This window comes from Polypterus senegalus, chromosome 13 (genome assembly GCF_016835505.1).
Source record: "Polypterus senegalus isolate Bchr_013 chromosome 13, ASM1683550v1, whole genome shotgun sequence".
Taxonomy (NCBI): domain Eukaryota; kingdom Metazoa; phylum Chordata; class Cladistia; order Polypteriformes; family Polypteridae; genus Polypterus; species Polypterus senegalus.
This window is the reverse complement of record NC_053166.1, coordinates 159,669,186-159,693,611: the sequence shown is the minus strand read 5'-3', so window position 1 is coordinate 159,693,611 and position 24,426 is coordinate 159,669,186. Positions and strand designations below refer to the sequence as shown.

Here is a 24,426-nt window from a genome sequence, read left to right as displayed (position 1 = left end):
GCTAATGAAGTTTTCTGAAATAGAGACGATGTGATCGTCGGACTGGGAGGCCATCCTGTGTGCGTCAAAGAAAAGAAGTAACATGAAACAAATCCAAAAGACAGTCATGTGGTATCACCATTTTATTTCTGTCGGTAAGTTAAAACCCCTAAAAGGTCTGGATGGTGGCGCACCTCAGACGAGGCAGAGTGAATACAGATAAAGTGGTCTCGTGGACGAGGGGCTACACAGGCCAGAGTTAGTAGGTGAGCCTGACTCGATTCTGCGGCCTGCCTGCTCTGTCTAAGCAAACCGGGGCCAGCAGTTTCACGGAGGCTGAAGATGAAGTACATGGTGATTTGGTGCCATTTCAAGAGGCGTCTTCTTTACGTCAACCCCACAAGCCATTCCCATCAGCATTCAGCCCCTTCACACAAACCCCCCCAATATATATATATTACGGTGTGTGGGTTTACACATGCAAATTAATCTCTGGTCCCCCTCAGCGGGAGTGAAACATCATGAGACATCTTGAAGAAGGACAAGGAGGAACATGCAGGCCAGGCTGGCAATGTCACAAAGTGTCCACAACAGGTCACTCTGGTGGTACTGCCTCCACAGAGCACAGATGTCCTCCACTCGAGTCTCCCAGCGCTGCTCATTTAGCTACACATTGCACATCACAAGTGCCACTCGATTATCATGAACGCCGTTTCAGTTGTTCCCACCATGCACGGGCACCGCACAGTCAGCTGCTTTATCCCACGAGCCATGTGCACTTCTTTTGTAGACGTGTGACTGTCCCCCCGGAAAGAGGGTCTCTGCACGAGGGTTCTCCAAGAGGAACTGAATCGTGGCTTTCATGTGAGTAACAAAATGAGGAGGCTCCACCAAGGGTGATGTGGACATGTGCTGCAGAAAGGACAGGGAGAGGCGTTAGTGGGGCACAGCACATCTGAGAGTGCCTGCAAAAGAGTGGGTGCCACCGTTATAAGAATGTACAGTACGTGATGCCAACACCTCAAGAAATATGCATACCAAAAAGGATTTTTTTTTTTTTAAAGTATGTTACTTTACCCCATGAAGTGATTGATGGAAAAAATAAATAAAAACTAAGCTCACGTGTTCATTCAGACAGAAGAAGGGGCGTCCATGGAGAGGAAGGCTAAACAGCAGCAAACAACATCAAACACATCCACGAAAAATCATCTCAGCTTCACTTGTGTCACATAACACGTCACGTCATCCAGTCGTACTGTCACAATGTCCCAAATGTATGTGTTTTAATTAAAATATTATTTTTAAAAAATGGAGCGGGCTCTGATGCAACCAAGCATTGAACCGAAGTGCCACCATTCACTGGTCACAAGTCCAGTAATCGCTTACTCATTGGCTAACAGTTCACTGACAGACGTGTGAATAACTAAAGATTAAATGTTAAAAGAAAGCAGATAAAGAACTAAGAAGACTGAACTCGAATCTCCTTTGAAACACACGAGGACGAGTCACACCGCCGTGTTCTGGCAAGGCAAAGAAGATTCTACTTGAACCCTGCATTTTGGACCATTTCTAAAGCAAAATCTGCTCTACCTATCTATCTATATCTATACTAATATATATATATATATATATATATATATATATATATATATATATATATATATATATATATATATATATATATATATATATATATATATATATATATATATATATATATATATATATATATATATATATATATATTATACACATGCAGAAAGATAAATAGATATAGCTAGTTATAAATAGATACTGAAAATATATATATATATATATATATATATATATATATTGTGGCATGCAGATGGGGGTGGAGCCCAGGCGGGTGGACGCCCAGGAAGACCGGAGGAGGGCTTGTGCCTCCTCCAGACCATGAGGGGGCGACCGCCCTGGTTGTATTGGGGGCTATGGGTAGAGGGCATGGAAGCCCAGCCCTGTAGGGGCCCGTGGCCACCGCCAGGCGGTGCCCCGGTACCTGAAGAACCCTGGACCTCAGCACTTCCGCCACACCAGGAAGTGCTGGGGGGGATGGGGAAGAAGACTGGGGACACCTGGAGGGCTTCCGCGTGCGCAGCCGGCACTTCCGCCACACGGGGGTGTGTCCACGGAGGACTGTCGGGAAGCAGCTGGAGCCCATCTGGGTTTGGATAAAAGGGGCCGCCTCCCTCCATTCATTAGCAAGAGTCGGGTGGAAGAGGACGAAGTTCAAAAGAGGAGTGGAGGTGGCCAGAAGGAAAGGCATTTAGTGACTGTGAGGCCTGGACTTTGGGGGATCGGTGCTGGAGGCACTGGGTCGCGCACCGATTAACTTTGTAAAATATACGTGTGTTGGGTGAAGAACAACGATGTCCACCTGTCTGTGTCTGGGTCCAGTTCCACAATAAATATATATATATATTAATTATACACTGAACACATCAGATCTCAATGGGGAAATCTTGCTGGCTATCTCTACTGACATGGACTGGCTAATGTGTTTGGAAACCTACAGCCAATGCAGCCCACCAGGCCCAGAGTTTGACACCCCTGCTCTAGACGCTCCTTCTCTTGGTACGTCAGAGGACCAGGACTTTGCGAAGTGTGGCTTGCCTCACTTGCAGAGGCACGTTGGGGGGATAGAAAGAGAGCAATGCTATTTCTATTTTGTCCCTTATACCTTAATAACGTTTAGTGACAACATAACAATACGCTTCATAGCTGTATCACTTGGCAATAATATGAAATCTGTGTCAAAGCTATCGTATGCACAACGTACCACCTTAAACATAAGACTACAAAATGTCAACAAAAGTTCAGAAGAAACATTTCCATGACCAAACAGTGGACTGCGTGAGCTGGAATGTCAAGGGTCTCAAACATGAATTAAAGAGAAAGAAAGAACTCCTGCACTTAACAAGTCTAAATGCCAAGATAGTATTTTTACAGGAGACTCACTTATTAAGCAAGGACCAGTTTCGGTTGCAAAGAGAGTGGTCAGGCCAAATGTTACACTCTAGCTAAACAAAGAAAACCAGGGATAGGGGAATCTTAACACACAGAACTATCCCGTTTGTAGTGTCAGATGCAATATCTCATTCTGAAGGATGCTATGTCATGGCGACAGGCAATTTATTTAATACTAAAATGATTTGGATTGGAAGTTCAAGAAAACATTTTTAGGAAGAGGATGTGCCTCGTACCCGTGCGTATCTGAGACTCTTCAACAAGCTGAGGGTCAGGTCACCTCTGCAGTTCCACAGATCACCGCTAAGTTATCCGAGGTAGTCCATCTGTGTGTATGAATATAAATGGAATGTGATGGGTGGGAAGTTTACAACTCAAATGTTCACTGGCATCCGTGTGTGCACTCTGTTTTCTTTCACGAGAGGAATTTCCAGAAATGGTTTAAGAAAAATGCATGCATTTGGGACATCATGAATGTGCAGCTGGATGACGTAACGTGTCGATTAGGCAGGATGAGTAACGTGAGACTTTTCTCATGGCTGTTTGTGATATTGTTGGCGGTTGTTCAGCCATGGTCAGCATACATGCCTGTTCTACCAGAAACTTCTGTCATCTCTGTTCCCCATTAAAACGTGAGATTACATTTTTTTCCTCGATCATCACTACAAAACACACGAGGGTAAGTAACCGATAAAATTATTCTTTTTGGGTGGAGTACTCCTATAAAGGAGTGTAAAACAACAATGTATAGGTTACTTCATTTGTTTTGTAGTGATGATTGAGGAAAAAAATTGTAATCTTGTGTTTTCGTGGAGAAGAAAGTTTAGGATATGATGGTAGCCAATGGTGTGCCCATATTGTTTAAAAAACATCACTACTTACCCCCCACCCCCCAAACATTGCAGCTCTTCCCATAAGACCAAGTGTTGGCTCACTCACCCATTCAAGTCCATGGAGTCAGGAATTTTGTTAACCCCCATTCTCCATGAAAACACGAGATGACAACTCTTCTCACTCATCACTACAAGTTACGCGGGGTAACCGATACAAACCCTTTCATTCTGGAGCGGAATGCTCCTTTAACTTCTTAACACTAGAATTACCACAGCCTACGAAAAAACTTGTAAATCCGTCCCGCTTCTTAAAATCGTTCACACCTCTCCACCAGCGTCTTTTGTCATCTAAATGTGCTGATAAAGACAAGCTGCAAGCAGCCGACTATTCCATCCCCCCACCGACTTAGAACGTGCACGAACTTCTCCCAGCTCAGGCCTTGATTGATTTTCTGGGAGTGAAGTGGAGTTTTAGAGTGGAAATAATAGATCGTTGTTTGGAACACACGCATTTCATATCTGCTCCGTTTCTACAGTAATCTGTGTAAACACATTGTTAAAACAGAAACGTTTTTTATATTCTAGTAGTAGATAACAAAATGTAGGCATAAACTATATAATGTATGAAGCCTGAAATCCAAATATCAAATAAATACTTTCACAAAAGGTACAAATCTAACACAACGATTGTGCTTTTATTCAAAAATATAACTGCAGAAGCAAAAAGCCGCCTTAACATGCGACATTGACACCTGTTTATTATGACTGCCTCTGTGGCGCAATAGAATCAGCTGCCGACTGGGAATCAAAAGGTCGCGAGTTCGATCCTGCGCCTCTCCGTTTTAAGAAGTAAACTGCTCTTAGTCTTACTATTTTACAATAAAAACATACATTTGATTTCAGTCTGTAACAGCCGGTGTAATTTATGATCCTTGTAAAGGTTAGCTTTGGTTTTTTTTTTTAAGTCACTTTTATTATCTCAGCCGCGTTCACGAGCCCAAACACACCACATCCCCGCATCCGATACTGCTGTTATCACATAGACGCGCGGCAACAGAGGTAAACTCGGCTCCCTTCTACATCGGAGCAAGAATGCACATACCATTGCTTCCATACTAAAGTGTCAGCGGGCACTTTTAGTGGCATTACACACATTTTTGAGCATGCCCTCTGCACACTACTTGTGACTTTAGGCTTTAGGAAGTAAGTAAATAAATAAAGGTAAATCGTGTCATAAAATGATTTCTTCAAAACGTCACATATATTTGTCTCTTTCTTTTTTTTAAAATTTGCGTTGATCACCATCAGCATGTTGTAGCACACAGCATCTGGCATTTGTGCGATGATGTTTTCACATATATTGTCTCTTTCTTTCAGGTGTGTAATAGAAACCATAGCATAGAGAGAAATGCAATATTATTTGAAAACAAACAGCGTCCGATCAGCTGTAAAGTATGGCATTTCTAAATGTTTGCTTTTTTCAGTCTGATTCTCTCAGTCAGACTGTATATTTGTCTCTTATTCAGTGCACGCAAGAACATGCAGGTGGCCAGATGCTGTGTGCTACAACATGCTGGCGGTGATCAACGCACATTTTAAAAAAAGAAAGAGACAAATATATGTGACGTTTTGAAGAAATCATTTTATGACACGATTTACCTTTATTTATTTACTTACTTCCTAAAGCCTAAAGTCACAAGTAGTGTGCAGAGGGCATTCTCAAAAAATACATGTGTAATGCCACGAAAAGTGCCCGCTGACACTTTAGTATGCAAGCAATGGTATGTGCATTCTTGCTCCGATGTAGAAGGGAGCCGAGTTTACCTCTGTTGCCGCGCGTCTATGTGAAAACTGCAGTGTCGGATGCAGGGGTGTGGTGTGTTTGGGCTCGTGAACGCAGCTGAGATAATAAAACTGACTAAAAAAAACCAAAGCTAACCTTTACAAGGATCATAAATTACACCGGCTGTTACAGACTGAAATCAAATGTATGTTTTTATTCTAAAATAGTAAGACTAAGAGCAGTTTACTTCTTAAAACGGAGAGGCGCAGGATTGAACTCGCGACCTTTTGATTCCCAGTCGGCAGCTGATTCTATTGCGCCACAGAGTCAGTCATAATAAACGGGTGTCAATGTCGCATGTTAAGGCGGCTTTTTGTTTCTGCAGTTATATTTTTGAATAAAAGTACAATTGTTGTGTTATGCTTGTACCTTTTGTGAAAGTATTTATTTGATATTTGGACTTCAGGCTTCACACATTATATAGTTTATGCCTACATTTTGTCATCTACTACTAGAATATAAAAAATGTTTCTGTTTTAATTGTTGTGTTTACACAGATTACTGTAGAAACGGAGCAGACATGAAATGTGTGTGTTCCAAACGACGATCTATTATTTCTACTCTAAAACTCCACTTCACTCCCAGAAAATCAATCAAGGCCTGAGCTGAGAGAAGTTCGTGCACGTTCTAAGTCGGTGGGGGGATGGAATAGCCGGCTGCTTGCAGCTTGTCTTTATCAGCACATTTAGATGACAAAAGACGCTGGTGGAGAGGTGAGAATGGTTTTAAGAAGCGATTTAAGGTGGGACGGATTTACGGGTTTTTTCATAGGCTCTGGTAATTCTAGTGTTAAAGCTAGCGACTCTCAGGACTCTCATCACCCACAGGTAATATGTGTAGAAATGGGAGCCGGGCACCTTCCCCTACCTTAAGTATGGTCTGGTCATCTTGTTCTAGCCAGACGCTTATGTCCTTGTTTGACAGCCAACTGTAGGGGCCGATTCGGATCTGCTCTCCTGGCGAGTCGTAGATGTTCACCATCTGGAAAGAGGAAGGGTCCAGTTAGCTACCATACTGCAATCTCAACTCTACCAAAATACCTAGAACTGGGAGGTAAGTAGGCCAGCCAAACTGATCAATTTGGGGGTGTGGGGGGCGCTTGGTAAAAAAGGAGACCAAAGACCCAGTGGTCACTCTGGCTGAGCTCCAAAGAACCTCTGTGGAGATGGGAGAAACTCCCAGAAAGGCAACCATCACTGTAAGACTCAGTTAATGTGGACAACATGTGAAAGCTCACTTGGAGTTTGCAAAGAGGCACCTGAAGCACTGCCTAACTGTGACAAACAAGACTCTCTGGTCTGATAAAACCAAGAATGAACTGTTTGTCCCTCTATTCTAAGCGTGATGTCTGAAGGAAACCAGGCCCCACTCATCACCTGCATAAGGGTAAGGCATGGTGGTAGCAGTGGCATCATGCTTTGGTTCAGGGTATGTGTTTCAGTAGTAGTAGGGACTGGGAGACTGGTCAGGGCTGAGAGAAAGTTAAATGGAGCCAAGTGGAAATCTGCTCAGAGGGCTGTGGACCTCAGACTGGGCTGAACGTTTACATTCTAACAGGGCTACGACCAATAAGCACCAAGCAAAGCCAACACAGGAGCGGTTTAGGATAAACTCTGTGAACATCCTTGAGTGGCCCACCCAGAGCCAGGACTTTAACCCAGTCGAACATCTCTGGGGACCCCTAATAATAGCTGTTTACCGAGGGACTCCACAAACTGGACAGAGCTTGATGATAGGATACAAGGAGAAGAATGGCAAACCAACCCCAAAGGGAGGTCTGAGAAGCCTGTGTCGTCAAATCAAAGACGACCTCAGGCCGGAGTCACTGCCAAAGGGGCTTCAATAACAGCAACAACTAAAGGGTCTGAATACTTGGGTTTTTTCTTTTCTTTTTTACTAAATTTGCCAAAATCTTGTTTCCACTTTGTCATTTTGGGGTAGGATGGTTTCTGAATTGTTCCTAGTGTGTGCTTGGTGTGGATATGTGTGTGTGTGCCCTGCGGTGGGCTGGCACCCTGCCCAGGGTTTGTTTCCTTCCTTGAGCCCTGTGTTTACTGGGATTGGATCCAGCAGACCCCTGTGACCCTGTAGTTAGGATATAGCGGGTTGGATGATGGATGGTATCTAATGGGCAGCACGGTGACGCAGTGGTGGCACTGCTGCCTCGCAGTTAGGAGACCTGGCTTTGCTTCCCGGGTCCTCCCTGCCTGCGTGGAGTTTGCATGTTCTCCCCGTGTCTGCCTGGATATCCTCCCACAGTCCAATAACATGCAGGACAGGGGCATTGGTGATCCAAAATTGTCCCTAGTGTGTGCCGTACAATGGGCTGGCGCCCTGGCCGGGCTTTGTTCCTGCCTTGCTCCCCATGTTGGCTGGGATTGGCTCCAGCAGACCCAACCAATGTGACCCTGTAGTTAGGAAACTTTTGGCCACTACTGTAGGGCTCTGAGCCTGCAACTCCGTATAGAGCGGCATTGACAACTGGACACCCAACTTGTGGATTGTGGGATACGAGAGATTTCACATTTATTTTTTCATGGATGATTTGATACTGCTTGTCGTTGGTCAAGCCCATTCTGTCAAGATTTCTGGGATCTTTACTTGCCTGTAAATTCAAGTTTTTCCTCAGCCATCAATACAAGCAATGTGAGAGAAGTAGCGAATACAAAACTTTTAAAATTTCTGGGTAGAGAACAAGTGGAGACTCAGCATGTATTAAATTGAGCTTCTTTAGGGATGTCCCCATATTGTCTGGCCAGGATGTGACAGTGTGTCAAACCAGGGAGAGAAGGCTGTGAATGGCCCATACAGCTAACAATGAAGGCCCAAGATGAACGGAGGCGCAGTCACGAGCAGACGCCAACTGACACCTCAGAATCTTCCAATCCGAAGACACAAGACAGCAAATCGACTTGGTGGGCCTTCTGCTTTTCCTCCCTCCCCAGTTTCCCCCCATAAACTGACTCACCTGGCCTCCTGTGAAGGTTCGTGCTGACCGCAGGAGTTCTTCTGGGCCTCTGTGTGGAAATGTTGCTGGGAAGATTTCCCCCGTTTTCACATTCACGCCTAAAAAAAAAAAAAAAAAGGCCAAATGTTAAACTCTGAAGACAAGGGTACAAAAGGAAAGGAAAAAAGAAAAACGAAGAAATCAACTGTAAAAGGACCCGAGTGGAGGAGAGTCTGAGCCACATACCTACTCCATAAACCACAGGCCTGTGAATGCCACACACCACACTGTCATTCAGCTCTGCAAAAAAATCAGAACAAGGGTCAAATGTAATTAACTCTTTGAGGGCTGGATATTTTTTCCAAAAAAACTCAGTTTTCAGAAATGGTTTCACATATAAAATCAAAATAAAATGTGTCTGTTGCTGCATCCTGTGGTGGCTGTTGGCACCTGTTCACCGTTTCTGGTGGCTGCATGGACAGCGGCTCGATGGCCAGCAGCCTGGCTGTCTTTCACATGTCAGGTAGGTAGGTGGGAGGAGGTGATGGCGGTCGCAGTACGAAGCAGTCTGGTTTGTATCTCTTGTCATCACAAGTGGCGGTCCTCCCCCGGCGAATGTTGCTGTAGGTGCATCAGCTACACGGACACGTTCAGTATCACGGTCATCTGGGGAGCGATCAGCTGATGCTGGTACCTCACTTTCGCTTTTTCAATCTCCAGATCATGCGCATCAAAATCCGAGTCTGAGAAGTCAGAGTTCAATTCAGTGATAATAAGCGAGTCGCCATCTACGGAATATTTTGCTTTGTGCATTCGCTTTGGTCTCTCGCCAGATGTCGATGCCATTTTAGAGGTTGATGGCTCTTCGCTACTCACACACACACAGGAAATGGAGGTCAAATCAACAAAGCTAACTTTCCTCCTGGCAAAGACAGACAAACTAAAATGTAATGGCAAGTTTTGTTGCCGTTTGCAGCCGATGTCCGCCCTCTACCCCTGAATTTCGACAACATCAGCCCTAAAAGAGTTAAAGCCAAAATATTTAATGACATTAAAATGATAAAAAGCAGAACCTTTATATTTCCTACACATTTCTTAGGGTTCCAGTTCACAGGGAGCAGAGCCTAGCCCTGCGGCAACAGATGCCAAGCTGGAAGCAGTCCTGGAAGGGGGCACAGGTCCACTTAAAGACTCCATCTGGCCTACTGCTATGTCTTTGGGGGTCACTTCACAGCCCATATAGACAAGTAGAATGTAAACTCCAAAAGCAGAAGGCATTGCCCGCCAAACCACCTCCAGCGACTAAATTTAGTAGAAAACATAAACACGTACTAAAAGTAGGCAACTTCTTTAATAAAAGGCTTTGCTCCACCTGTCCGCAATAAAAATCTGCATTCTCTTCAGACATTGCTCAGATCCCCGGCCCACTCCAAGCAGGCGTCCGTTTCTGAAGAATGAAGAGGCTGACTGGGGCACATTGTTACGCTGCTCTCACCGAGTATTTACTGTTCTTTAATATTTTTTTTTTTTTTTTTTTTAAGCGTCCCTGGTTCACACAAACCCGGTTAGGCCGCGTCTCTCTTGAAGGCATCATGGTACACCAGCACCACACCCGAGACAGTGGCAGATTATTTCAACTTTCACAATTCACTGAACATCCTGGCCGGCAGCAGCTGATCAAACATCAGTCAACAGGCTCGGCAGCTCCAACTTTCAGTTTTACTTTTCTGGCCACAGCAGTCTTCACAGGCGTCACCATTGATTGATTGATTGATTGATTGATACTTTATTAACCCCACGGGGACATTCCCATACTCCAGCAGCAGTATACTGATAAAGAACAATATTAAATTAAAGAGTGATAACAATGCAGGCCTAACAGACAATAACTTTGGATGATGTTAACGTTTACCAACCCGAGTCGCATAGTGTGGGGTCTCCTCAGTCTGTCAGTGGAGCAGGATGGTGACAGCAGTCTGTCTGTCGCTGAAGCTGCTCCTCTGTCTGGAGATGATCCTGTTCAGTGCATTCTCCATGATTGGCAGCAGCCCGCTCAGTGCCCGTCGCTCTGCCACGGATGTCAAACTGTCCAGCTCCGTGCCTGCAATAGAGCCTGCCTTCCTCACCAGTTTGTCCCTCTTCTTTATGTTGCCACCCCAGCACACCACCACGTAGAAGAGGGCGCTCATCACAACGGTCTGGAAGAACATCTGCAGCGTCTTATTGCAGATGTTGAAGGACGCCAGCCTTCTAATGAAGTATAGTCGGCTCTGTCCTCTCCGGCACAGATCATCAGTGTTGGCAGTCCAGTCCAGTTTATCATCCAGCTGCACTCCCAGGTATTTCTAGGTCTGCACCCTCTGCACAGTCACCTCTGATGATCACGGGGTCCATGAGGGGCCTGGTCCTCCTAAACTCCACCACCAGCTCCTTGGTCTTACTGGTGTTCAGTTGTAGGCAGTTTGAGTCGCACCATTTAACAAAGTCCTTCATTAGGTTCCTGTACTCCTAATGCAGCCCACGATAGGAACGTTGTCAGCGAACTTTTTTTTTTTTTTTTGAACGTTGCAAATACTGCGTCATTCAAAAGGAGCAGAATACAAAACCACCTGCCTTATCATGACACTGTAATACTGGAAGTGTTAAGCCGATGTCACATTGCACAGCGCCTATTGATATTCTCTGTATTATTTGTCCTGAGAGTCTGAATTGTTGTTGTTTCTCCTGCTGTATGCTTCTAAATCCCCCCTTGGGATCAGTCAAGTTTATCTGATCCAATCCAGTCTTGTCGGAGGGGATGTCAGACGAAATGACTGCAGCTGCCCACCTCGTTGCAGGGCATGTCAAATTATGGGGCTTCGTGACGACTTTTCAGCACAGTTTCACATTTCCAAAGCATCGCAAGCCCGTCGTTTTTTCACCTAACAGCCAATAGTGTGCAGCCCGAGGGTGGCCGGTGCCGCTGTCAAAATTTACAGGTATGGCGAGTGGTGGAAGAAAAAGGAGACTTAGGGGTATAATAATATATAATATAGTTATTGCACATAAAGTGTTTTGGCATACTTTACACCAGGGGTGCCAATGCCGGTCCTGAAGGCCCCAGTAACTGCAGGTTTTCATTCTAACCCGTTTCTTAATTGGTGAATGTAATAAGAATGTAAGTTTAACGTCACTGTGCTCTGTACAATAATTATTGTATAAATCCACTCACATGTACAGGCCAGGCCAAAGTTAGCACACAGGGGCTCTCAGCATTTAGCACTGTTAGGCAAGCATTTGAAGAAAGAAGGTACAACTACGAAAACAGGCCTTGTACTATTTCTGCATGTTAGAGATGAAATGGAATCCTCTCCTTCCCTTGTTTGGAACCTATATGAATGGCTGTCACATGTTTTTTTGGTGTGCTTTTAACTGTTTCTGCCGCTTGCTTCCTTTTAGAGGTTATGTCCAATGGAATTAACTGACTCTTGGATATCTCTGTAAGGGGAGTAGGGGGCCAAACTATTGCCTGGGGGTTCTTGCTAAAACGTACTATGGTGTGACGTAAGGGGAACTGACTTTAAAAAGGCAAGGAGGCGCATATTTAAAAAAAAAAAAAAAAAAAAAGGGAGAAGAGAGAGAAGGAGCAGCAAGTGAGAAGAAAGTCTGTTTGAGTAAAGAGCTGGGAAGGTGAATAGAAAGAAGCAGCCAGCTGTACAGCAAGGAAGACTCCGTAATAAGCACGGAGAAGGAGTGCCTGCTAAGCTAAAAGGATATTCGGAGCTCACGGCTTTACTTGTCTGTTGTGGAGCGCGCATCGGCCATGGACGGACGCTAACGCCGAGTCACCAGGGTGAGATGGAATTCATCCTTCAATAAAGGAACTGTCGCCAGGCCGGGGTGATCGCTTCTTTACATATAAATTCGGTAAACGTGTCAGCAGCGCACATCAGGATTGGTCGCTGGATTCACTGCAGACTTCCAAGGCCGTGTGAATATAGACTTTTAATCAATCAATCAATCAACATTTATTTATATAGCACATATTCATACAAAAAAAAGTGCTTTACAAAATGAATAGAAAAATCGAAGACACAATAAAAAATAAACATAAGTCAACATTAATTAACATAGAATAAGAGTAAGGTCTGATGGCCAGGGTGGACAGAAAAAACAAAAAAACCTCCAAAAGCTGGAGAAAAAAAATAAAATCTGTAGGGGTTCCAGATCACGAGACCACCCAGTCCCCTCTGGGCAATCTACCTAACATAAATCAAACAGTCCTCTTTGTATTCAGGGTTTTCATGGAAGGACCTGATGACAAAAACAAAGTTCAGATAAAAGGGACTGGGGAACGTGTGGGGAGTGTGTGTGTGTGTCTAATTTATATGTGTATATAGATGTAATATAGGTTAAGTAAAGGGCGGCACGGTGGCGCAGTGGTAGCGCTGCTGCCTCGCAGTTAGGAGACCCGGGTTCGCTTCCCAGGTCCTCCCTGCGTGGAGTTTGCATGTTCTCCCCGTGTCTGGGTGGGTTTCCTCCCACAGTCCAAAGACATGCAGATTAGGTGGATTGGCGATTCTAAATTGGCCCTAGTGTGTGCTTGGTGTGTTTGTGTGTGTCCTGCGGTGGGTTGGCACCCTGCCCAGGATTGGTTCCTGCCTTGTGCCCTGTGTTGGCTGGGATTGGCTCCAGCAGACCCCCGTGACCCTGTGTTCAGATTCAGCGGGTTAGAGAATGGATGGATGGGTGGAGGTTAAGTACATGTGAATATATTTGCGCTGTTTATAAATTGGATATTTTTCAGTTTCTTTGCCTTGCTTTCTTTCTTTCCTGAGGGTGGCATATTATTTAGGATTTGTATAGTTATTATAGATTAGAGAAGGATTGTTTAAAGGGTGTTTATTGTTTTCTTTGTTTTATAATTTACACTCACCTAAAGGATTATTAGGAACACCTGTTCAATTTCTCATTAATGCGATTATCTAATCAACCAATCACATGGCAGTTGCTTCAATGCATTTAGGGGTGTGGTCCTGGTCAAGACAATCTCCTGAACTCCAAACTGAATGTCAGAATGGCAAAGAAAGGTGATTTAAGCAATTTTGAGCATGGCATGGTTGTTGGTGTCAGACGGGCCGGTCTGAGTATTTCACAATCTGCTCAGTTACTGGGATTTTCACGCACAACCATTTCTAGGGTTTACAAAGAATGGTGTGAAAAGGGAAAAACATCCAGTATGCGGCAGTCCTGTGGACGAAAATGCCTTGTTGATGCTAGAGGTCAGAGGAGAATGAATGGGCCGACTGATTCAAGCTGATAGAAGAGCAACTTTGACTGAAATAACCACTCGTTACAACCGAGGTGTGCAGCAAAGCATTTGTGAAGCCACAACACGCACAACCTTGAGGCGGATGGGCTACAACAGCAGAAGACCCCACCGGGTACCACTCATCTCCACTACAAATAGGAAAAAGAGGCTACAATTTGCACGAGCTCACCAAAATTGGACAGTTGAAGACTGGAAAAATGTTTCCTGGTCTGATGAGTCTCGATTTCTGTTGAGACATTCAAATGGTGGAGTCAGAATTTGGCGTAAACAGAATGAGAACATGGATCCATCATGCCTTGTTACCACTGTGCAGGCTGGTGGTGGTGGTGCAATGGTGTGGGGGATGTTTTCTTGGCACACTTTAGGCCCCTTAGTGCCAACTGGGCATCGTTTAAATGCCACGGGCTACCTGAGCATTGTTTCTGACCATATCCATCCCTTCATGACCACCATGTACCCATCCTCTGATGGCTACTTCCAGTAGGATAATGCACCATGTCACAAAGCTCGAATCATTTCAAATTGGTTTCTTGAACATGACAATGAGTTCACTGTACTAAAATGGCCCCCACAGTCTCCAGATCTCAACCCAATAGAGCATCTTTGGGATGTGGTGGAACGGGAGCTTCGTGCCCTGGATGTGCATCCCACAAATCTCCATCAACTACAAGATGCTATCCTATCAATATGGGCCAACATTTCTAAAGAATGATTTCAGCACCTTGTTGAATCAATGCCACGTAGAATTAAGGCAGTTCTGAAGGCGAAAGGGGGTCAAACACCGGATTAGTGTGGGGTTCCTAATAATCCTTTAGGTGTGTGTGTGTGTGTATATATATATATATATATATATATATATATATATATATATATATATATAGTGGAGCCGACCCGGACACAGACAGGCGGACATGTTGTTAAAACACCACCACACATTTATTTACACTATATACAATAATTAGTCACAAATACCCCAATCACAGTCCTGGCCACAATGCCTTCCTTTTCATGCCGCCTCCACAGCTCTCCTGAGCTTTGTCCTTCCGCCTCCCGACTCCAGCCTCGAATGATGGGAGACGGCCCCTTTTATAGAGTCCCCGGATGAGCCCCAGGTGTTCCCGGCATTCCTCCTCTGGCCTCGCCCCAGCGTGGCGGAAGTGCCGGCTGTCCTCCCGGCAGCTCTCCAGGCGCCGTCCTAATTCTTCCCCCCAGCACTTCCGCCACACCAGGTAACAGGTCCCCAAGGCATTGGGGCGCCTCCTGGCGGTGACCATGGGCACCTACAGGGTGGAGCTTCCATGCCCTGTACCCGTGGCCCCCAAAACAACCAGGAAAGCGACCCCCACGTGATCCAGGGTGGGCAGAGACCCACATCCGGTCCCTCATGACGTCCCGGCCGGGTCATGGCCCCTGGCATCCCTGACAATATATATATATATTTTTTTTTTTTTGTTTGATTGTGTAAAGAATTGTTGGGGTGATTATTTCCTTTTTTTATAAACTTCACAAAAGACAACTCCAGCTGAGGACATTAAATTGGGGTAAGGTTCTGTTGGTTTCCGTTCCTAATAGGATTCATTTTCCTAAGAGTAAGAGATTTTTTGTGTGTGTCGGGCTCCTCATTCAACTTAAGAGGAACTCGCTACACTTAAGTAAGGGTCTGCACGTGGAGAAGACAGTATATAAAGACTTGGACAGCAGCCAAACACTTTGAAGCCGACAGACGGCTAAAGCCTTCCAGCACAGCGATAAAAAATGGCAGACTGTATAGATCAAGATCCCATCTTGGTATTGTCTTGCTATAGGCTTCCCGTCTGTAATGCTACCTAAATCATCAGTAAAGAAAGTAAAGTTATTTGCTCTTATGTGATTTTTACCGGCGTATCACTATGGGAGGGATATCGCCTTTTAATATCATATCTACAGTGGTGTGAAAAACTATTTGCTCCCTTCCTGATTTCTTATTCTTTTGCATGTTTGTCACACAAAATGTTTCTGATCATCAAACACATTTAACCATTAGTCAAATATAACACAAGTAAACACAAAATGCAGTTTTTAAATGATGGTTTTATTATTTAGGGAGAAAAAAATCCAAACCTACATGGCCCTGTGTGAAAAAGTAATTGCCCCTTGTTAAAAATCACCTAACTGTGGTGTATCACACCTGAGTTCAATTTCCTGATTACTGCCACACCTGTTTCAATCAAGAAATCACTTCAATAGGAGCTGCCTGACACAGAGAAGTAGACCAAAAGCACCTCAAAAGCTAGACATCATGCCAAGATCCAAAGAAATTCAGGAACAAATGAGAACAGAAGTAATTGAGATCTATCAGTCTGGTAAAGGTTATAAAGCCATTTCTAAAGCTTTGGGACTCCAGTGAACCACAGTGAGAGCCATTATCCACAAATGGCAAAAACATGGAACAGTGGTGAACCTTCCCAGGAGTGGCCGGCCGACCAAAATTACCCCAAGAGTGCAGAGACGACTCATCCGAGAGGTCACAAAGACCCCAGGACAACGTCTAAAGAACTGCAGGCCTCACTTGCCTCAATTAAGGTCAGTGTTCACGACTCCACCATAAGAAAGAGACTGGGCAAAAACGGCCTGCATGGCAGATTTCCAAGACACAAACCACTGTTAAGCAAAAGAACATTAGGGCTCGTCTCAATTTTGCTAAGAAACATCTCAATGATTGCCAAGACTTTTGGGAAAATACCTTGTGGACTGATGAGACAAAAGTTGAACTTTTGGAAGGCAAATGTCCCGTTACATCTGGCGTAAAAGGAACACAGCATTTCAGAAAAGAACATCATACCAACAGTAAAATATGGTGGTGGTAGTGTGATGGTCTGGGGTTGTTTTGCTGCTTCAGGACCTGGAAGGCTTGCTGTGATAGATGGAACCATGAATTCTACTGTCTACCGAAAAAATCCTGAAGGAGAATGTCCGGCCATCTGTTCGTCAACTCAAGCTGAAGCGATCTTGGGTGCTGCAACAGGACAATGACCCAAAACACACCAGCAAATCCACCTCTGAATGGCTGAAGAAAAACAAAATGAAGACTTTGGAGTGGCCTAGTCAAAGTCCTGACCTGAATCCAATTGAGATGCTATGGCATGACCTTAAAAAGGCGGTTCATGCTAGAAAACCCTCAAATAAAGCTGAATTACAACAATTCTGCAAAGATGAGTGGGCCAAAATTCCTCCAGAGCGCTGTAAAAGACTCATTGCAAGTTATCGCAAACGCTTGATGGCAGTTATTGCTGCTAAGGGTGGCCCAACCAGTTATTAGGTTCAGGGGGCAATTACTTTTTCACACAGGGCCATGTAGGTTTGGATTTTTTCTCCCTAAATAATAAAAACCATCATTTAAAAACTGCATTTTGTGTTTACTTGTGTTATATTTGACTAATGATTAAATGTGTTTGATGATCAGAAACATTTTGTGTGACAAACATGCAAAAGAATAAGAAATCAGGAAGGGGGCAAATAGTTTTTCACACCACTGTATATAGTTTTCGGTTACTTAAAACGCCGCAATTACAAAAGAACTTATTCCAACTAGGGAGCTATCACCCCTTAAAGGAAACAGTGAACAGATCGTACTGCTAATTAACTCCTTTTCTTTTCATTTTAATTGACTTGTTTTATAAGATTTCTTCTGCTTAAACAGAAATGAAATGTGAAGTAAGCGAGCCAACAGAAGACCAACTAAGTCAGGGCCTGAAGCTCCAACCAATTTCACTCCAACCAGTGGCTTAATCAGTCACCGAGTCTTGTCGTTAATTAAACTTATCTTTAATTTCGTGGCTTGTTGCTGCTCTCATTGTGCAACATCAGACATTTCCGAAATTGTTGATTTTCTCTTTTCTAAGAGCACCGTTCAAAAGCGCTAGGGACCTGAGCACATCGACATTCCTGACACCATCATCTTTTATTATTCTCAGATATTGTATGATGGTCACAGTTCGCTGGTCGTGTTTTGGCTCATTTTATATCGCATTATGGCTTGGCTGCTAATTAAGGAAAAATAAAAAATTAAGGGGTCCGAGTCTTCAAGAGCAAGTCAATTCAAATTAATTCAAAAGAGGTTAATTAGCAGCAAAAACAGGTCACTGATTAAGAAAAGGGTTAGAATGAAAACCTGCAGCCACTGGGGCTCTCTGGGGACCCCTGCTTTACACATTAAAATATAGCATCTATCTGAGTAGTAGTAAAAGGGTTAATAAAATGTCATAATCTTGTTCAAGAATATCAGGGGACCAGATAAAAGTCAAGTGAACAATAAAGAACGAGGTGGTCCTGGGTGATGGTTCAAGAAGTTGAGCTTCTCTGCTGTTTCCAAGGTCCAAAACACCCGTGATCGTTATTTTTCTTAAACCAGAGGTCACATTAAATGACTTTTTGTCGTAGGGCATGCCTTATTTGCCCAATTGCAGTCACTGATCTCGCTGCTGCACCAGGTCAGCTTACACCCATGTCATGTTTAATGACAGCCAATAGCATCCTGCTTGAGGGAGCGGCACTTTATGGAGAGTTAATATCTGCAGCAATCTCTGCCTTTGAATTATTTATTTCTTTCTGTTATGGCATCAGAAGGACGGGCTTCTCTTCTGTTTGGGAGGTTCCTTATTCCTCACTGCTATAATCAATGCATTGTACTTGCAGATGAGCATTCATTGGTTCATTTAATTGTCGGCTCTTCTGTGTAAACAGCCCGTCCCACCCTCCAACTAACGAGAAAATTAAACCTGCTTAATTTTTAACCTGGCCAGTTGCAGTCTAAAGGTCTCGATCGCCAGGTATGCCACACTAGATGACTGCCTCTTACTGGCTAAGATTATGAAGGCTATGACTAAAAATTGCTGGAATAGTTATCTAATATAACAAAGACATTAGCTGCATTAGATGAGCACTCATTGGTTATCAGCTCTCATACACAAACAGCCCACCTCTATGACTTAAAAATCAACCCCGAGTAGTAGACTAGTGGGGCTGAGGCACTGGACACGTCACTCTACACGACTGGCATCATAGGAGTGTGCCACGACTCGCTAAGATTAGGTAAATGTAGTCTACAGCTGAAAATCGATAGAAAAGTCATGTAAGGGACAAGGCCTTTACCTGCTGTTGCCCGAGTGAGAAAGTGAAACGGTACAAATTACACAGTGCCTTCAGAAATTATTCAAACCCCTTCACGTTTTGCTATGCTAAACTTTATACCAGAAATCAATAAAATTAATTTTCTTGCCCCTCATCAAGCAACACTCACTATCCCAGAATGACAACGTGAAAATGGGGCTTTAGAAAAACGTTTGTAAAGCTGTAACCCTAACCCTGATTTCATCGTGGAGGTCTACAGAGAGTTCCTTGGACTTCATGGCTTGATTTTCGTCCTGACATGCAGTTTGAATCGTGGGGCCTTTCATACTCGGGGGACACCTGGGCCTTTCTAAACGACGTCCAATCACTTCAATGGGCCACAGGCGGACTCCAGTCAAGTTCTGGAAACTTCTCAAGGTTAATCAAAGCAAACAGGAGACACCTGAGCACAACTCGGAGAGCGAGCCACAGCAAAGGGTCCGAATGCATCTAATTAACATTTCAGTGTTTGATTTTTAATAAATTTGGAAACCTCTCTGAAAAAATATCTTCACCTTGTCATTAAGGCCCCTTGAGTGTTGATTGATGAGCAAAAAAGGCGCATTAATGCATTTAAAATGAAATCTACAACACAATAAAGTGTGCAGAATTGAAGGGGTCTGAAAATATCCTGAACTCACTGTAGGCAACACTGTACATAAGAGGGAAAATAATCACAAATAAATGACAGCTATTTTTATCACCAATTATTACTGATGACAGTGATGAGCTGTTAACAGCCCTGAAATATATAAATACATTATTTAAAAAATATATATCTTAAATAAGGAGTGAAGCTTACCTGTGATGCAGCATGTTAACAAATGAATGTCTTCCTTCTGCTGGCTGAAAGCCGCTATTAAGGGAAGAAAATGGCAAACATTTAACAGAATTAAAGAAAAACCAGCACCATCACTCAAAACTGGAAACGATTAAAGGCCAGTAAGCAGTTACCCAAAAGCTGACGGCTTAGATCGCAAGAGGTGCTCAAATCATCCAGAAACCCGCCAATGAGGTGAAGCTCAAATCTGAAACAAAATGGGAATACAATAAAATTAAAAAAAAAAAAGTCTTTTCATAACAGAAAATAAAGGCGACTCAGAGGAAGAAAGCAGGAAAAGCAACAGTCAGACAGTTCTCTTAAACAAACGTCACTAATTTAAAGATATATTCATATCTTTAACTATTCATTTTCTCTTCCCAGCCACCCACTTTAGTGTCTACTCGCCATTATCAGCTCATGCGGTACTTCATAGTTAACGGACTGGACTGACAGACAGACAGACAGACAGACAGACAGACAGACAGTCACAAAGCCTTAAGTTGGACAGTAGCATCACATCTATTATTAAGAAAGCCCATCAGAGAAGGGTGAAGAAATTCAACCTCCCTCGAGCAATAGGAGTCCAGTTCCACCTGGCAGTTCATTCTGACCTCATCTGTAAGTGTCTGGTTTGGTGGTGCCGCCGTTCACGTGAAGGCCAATCTGCAGCGCATCATCAGAACCGGTGAAAAGACCACAGGCTCTAACTTACCGCACACGGAGGTCCTCTACTCACAGGGTCAGTAACATTGCCCAAACGATTATTGGCGGCTCTTTGCCTTTACTGGAGGATTTATTCAATTGTCACTGTGACAGTCAAGCATCCAATATATTTTAAAAGACGTATCCCATCTGGGACATCATCCATTTGACCTGCTGCCCTCAGGTGGACTATAGGCCTATTATAGCAAGAACTAACAGATTTAAGGATAGTTTTAAGCCCAGAGCTATATGCAAACCAAACAACAGAAATAGAATTAAAAAATAATCTGTTTTGATCAAAGGTGGTTTTCATTACTAAAGCGCTAGAACACTAATCGACATCCAGCATACGTTTACATTCCATTGTTAGTTTTATTTATTTATTCATTTGTGCAATACCTTATTAGCTATTTTTAAATGGATGTACATGTATGTGGGTACAGAAGTATGTGTGTGTATACACACACACACACACATATACACTGTATATATTTTAGATGCCACATTGGCTGGACGGACATCCCACCCAGGAAAGGGAATAGACCTGAATCCGAAAAGGTGGAAGGACAGGCCATTAAAAAAGAGCAAATGTGAATGGAGGTTTTGTATTCCCCCTAACACGCTAGATGGAAGCACCCATAAACCACCCATCCCCGAGTTCGGTGCAATTAATCAGCAGGGCATGCCAGGATATATAGTCCGGCACAGCAACCCTTCTGGGGTCACTGGATAACACGAAAGGGTGCTGTCAGGAGACAAGCTCCCCATTATGGACTTCCGTGTGACCTGGAAGTCCTTCCATTGGCCAATCACCCTGGCACCAGAAGTACTCTCAGGTCTGTAATAAAAGGGACCACACTCCCTTATTCAGGCGAGTCGGAGCTGGGAGGTAGTGAGGCAACACTTGACTGGAGGAGGGCAGTGCAGTGGTGAGGGAGTTACAGTAAACCCTCGTTTCTCGTGGCTAATCCGTTCCAGACTTTACCGTGATAAATGAATTTCCGCAAAGTAGAATTCTTTATTTATAAATCTAATATTTTCGCAGTTAGAGCTTAGAAAACCTGTTTACGACCTTCTAAATGCGTTGTTTAACATTATTAGAGCCCTCTAGACATGAAATAACACCCTTTAGTCAAAAGTTTAAACTGTGCTCCATGACAAGACAGAGATGACAGTTCTTTCTCACAATTTAAAGAATGCAAACATATCTTCCTCTTCAAAGGAGTGCGCGTCAGGAGCAGAGAATATCAGAGAGAGAGAGAGAGAGAGAGAAAAGCAACCAATCAAAAATCAATACGTGCAGTTGGGCTCTTAAGTATGCAAAGCACCGCGATAAAGCGGCCGCAAGGAAGGGAGCAATGTGAAGGTAGTCTTTCAGCATTTTTTAGAGGGAGCCTCTGTATCCCCTAGACAAACAGCCCCTCTGCTCACACCCCCTCCATCAGGAGCAGAGAACGTCAGAGAGAGTGAGAGAGACAAGCAAGCAAGCAATCAAAAATCAATACGGCTGTTAGAGCTTTTAAGTGTGTGAAGCACCGCACGGGAAGCACATCGTATATCATTGAGGAGTTTTATTTAATACGTAATACGTGCTCTGATTTTGTAGCTTCTCAGCCATCAACCAATAGCGTCCCTTGTATGAAATCAACTGAGCAAACCAACTGAGGAAGCATGTAACCTAAATTAAAAGACCCATTGTCCGCAGAAATCCGCAAACCAGCGAAAAATCTGTAATATATATTTAGATATGCTTACATTTAAAATCCGCGATGGAGTGAAGCCGCTTGAAAGTCGAAGCGCGATATAGCGAGGGATCACTGTATTAGGGAGGAGAGGAAGACGTGTGGGTTGTGCTTTTTGTACAATATTAGAGGTATTTTGGTTAATAAACAACCTTTATTTGAACCCAGGACTGTGAGTCTGTGTTTGGGCTTGCTGATGCCCCCATATATATATATATATATATATATATATATATATATATATATATATATATATATATGGTGGTCCAGATCTAATTATGCAAGTTTCATTACACTATAACTTAAGTTTATTACATAGAGAATTCACAAAAAATTATTTTTGTTGCCGATAGATGGCAGCACTTGCCCTGCATTCTAAAATGGTGGGGAGACGGTTGTCAGTCAAACAGCGGGTGCGATGTGTTTGCCTTTTCATAATTGCATAATTAGATCTGGACCACCCTGTATATATATATATATATATATATATATATATATAGACTAGAGAATACCAGCGCAGCAGGAGAAGCAGTGTGTTAAAGAAGGTACGAAAAAAAGAAAAGGAAAAATTTTAAAAATAACGTAACATGATTGTTAATGTAATTGTTTTGGATAAATTTTATCTATATCTCTATATATATATATATATATATATATATATATATATATATATATATATCGTAATATATCTATATATATATTATATATATATATGTTATATATCATATATCTCTATATGATATATATGTTCTCATATCTATCTATCTATATATATATATATATATCTATATATCTATATATCTATATAAGTAGTAGTGTTTAAAGAAGAAAAGAGAAAGAAAAGGAAACATTTGGAAAATAACGTGATTGTCAATGAATTGTCAATGTAATTGTTTTGTCACTGTTATATATATATATATATATATATATATATATATATATATATATATATATATATATATATATATATATATATGAATATATATAGCAAAATACCCATGCTTCGCAGCGATGTCATGTGTTAAAGAAGTTATGAAAAAGAAAAGGAAACATTTTAAAAATAATGTAACATGATTGTCAAAGTAATTGTTTTGTGTATTTGGCGGCAGCGTCACAAAGTTGTTTTCGGTAGCTGCATCAGAAAATGTACCACGACGTCCTGACACGCCTCCTTTTACTGTTTTCTCACAGCTTGGATTGCTGCTGTTATATATATACACACACACACACACATATATATATATATATATATACATATCTATATATATATATATATATATATATATATATATATATACACATACATACCTATCTACATCATATATTCACACACATATATACATACACACACACAAATTATATATATGTGTGTGTGTGTGTGTATATATATATATATATATATATACACACACACATATATATATATATATATATATATATATATATATATATACACACACACATATATATATATATATATATATATATATATATATATATATATATATATACACACACACACATATATATATATATATATATATATATATATATATATATATATACACACACACACATATATATATATATATATATACACACACACACACACACACACATATATATATATATATATACACACACATATATATATATATATATATACACACATATATATATATATATATATATATACACACATATATATGTGTATATATATATATATATATATATATATATATATATATATATATATATATATATATACACATACATATACTTGTGTGTATGTTTGTATGTGTCTATATGTGTGTGTATAGGTTTGGTCACTGAGTGCAAGGGAAAAATAATAAATTATAGTCTATAAGTTATTAAACAGTAAAACATTAACGCTTTAAGAAGTACAGGTACATTGAAATTACATTTTCTATGTGAACGCTCAAATTTGTGCCTCGCCTCGAGTGTGAATCGCCTTAATATTATTTTGCCGTGGTGTAGAAAAGGGGTCCCGTGTTTGCACTTGTCTGGGCTATAGCGCAGGGGGAGGATGAAAAAAATTAAAAGTGCTCACTTTGACTTAAGGCAGAAGCGCGGTCAGCGTCTCAAAGGCCGG

The 24,426-nt window shown here is 42.3% G+C and overlaps 1 protein-coding gene across 1 annotated transcript in view; it reads right to left on the bottom strand.

Annotated features, from left to right (window-relative positions):
* Nucleotides 1-104: 104 nt before the first annotated feature.
* The window catches only part of ntan1 (N-terminal asparagine amidase), a 31,717-nt gene continuing 7,395 nt past the window's right edge, over nt 105-24,426 (bottom strand). Inside the window, exons 5-10 of the mRNA XM_039774053.1 lie at nt 20,001-20,074; nt 19,849-19,902; nt 8,834-8,887; nt 8,609-8,706; nt 6,508-6,621; nt 105-891 (exon numbers count right to left, since the gene is read on the bottom strand). Coding sequence (XP_039629987.1) covers nt 694-891; nt 6,508-6,621; nt 8,609-8,706; nt 8,834-8,887; nt 19,849-19,902; nt 20,001-20,074 — 592 coding nt within the window. The 3' untranslated portion in view covers nt 105-693. The remainder of the gene's footprint in view (nt 892-6,507; nt 6,622-8,608; nt 8,707-8,833; nt 8,888-19,848; nt 19,903-20,000; nt 20,075-24,426) is intronic.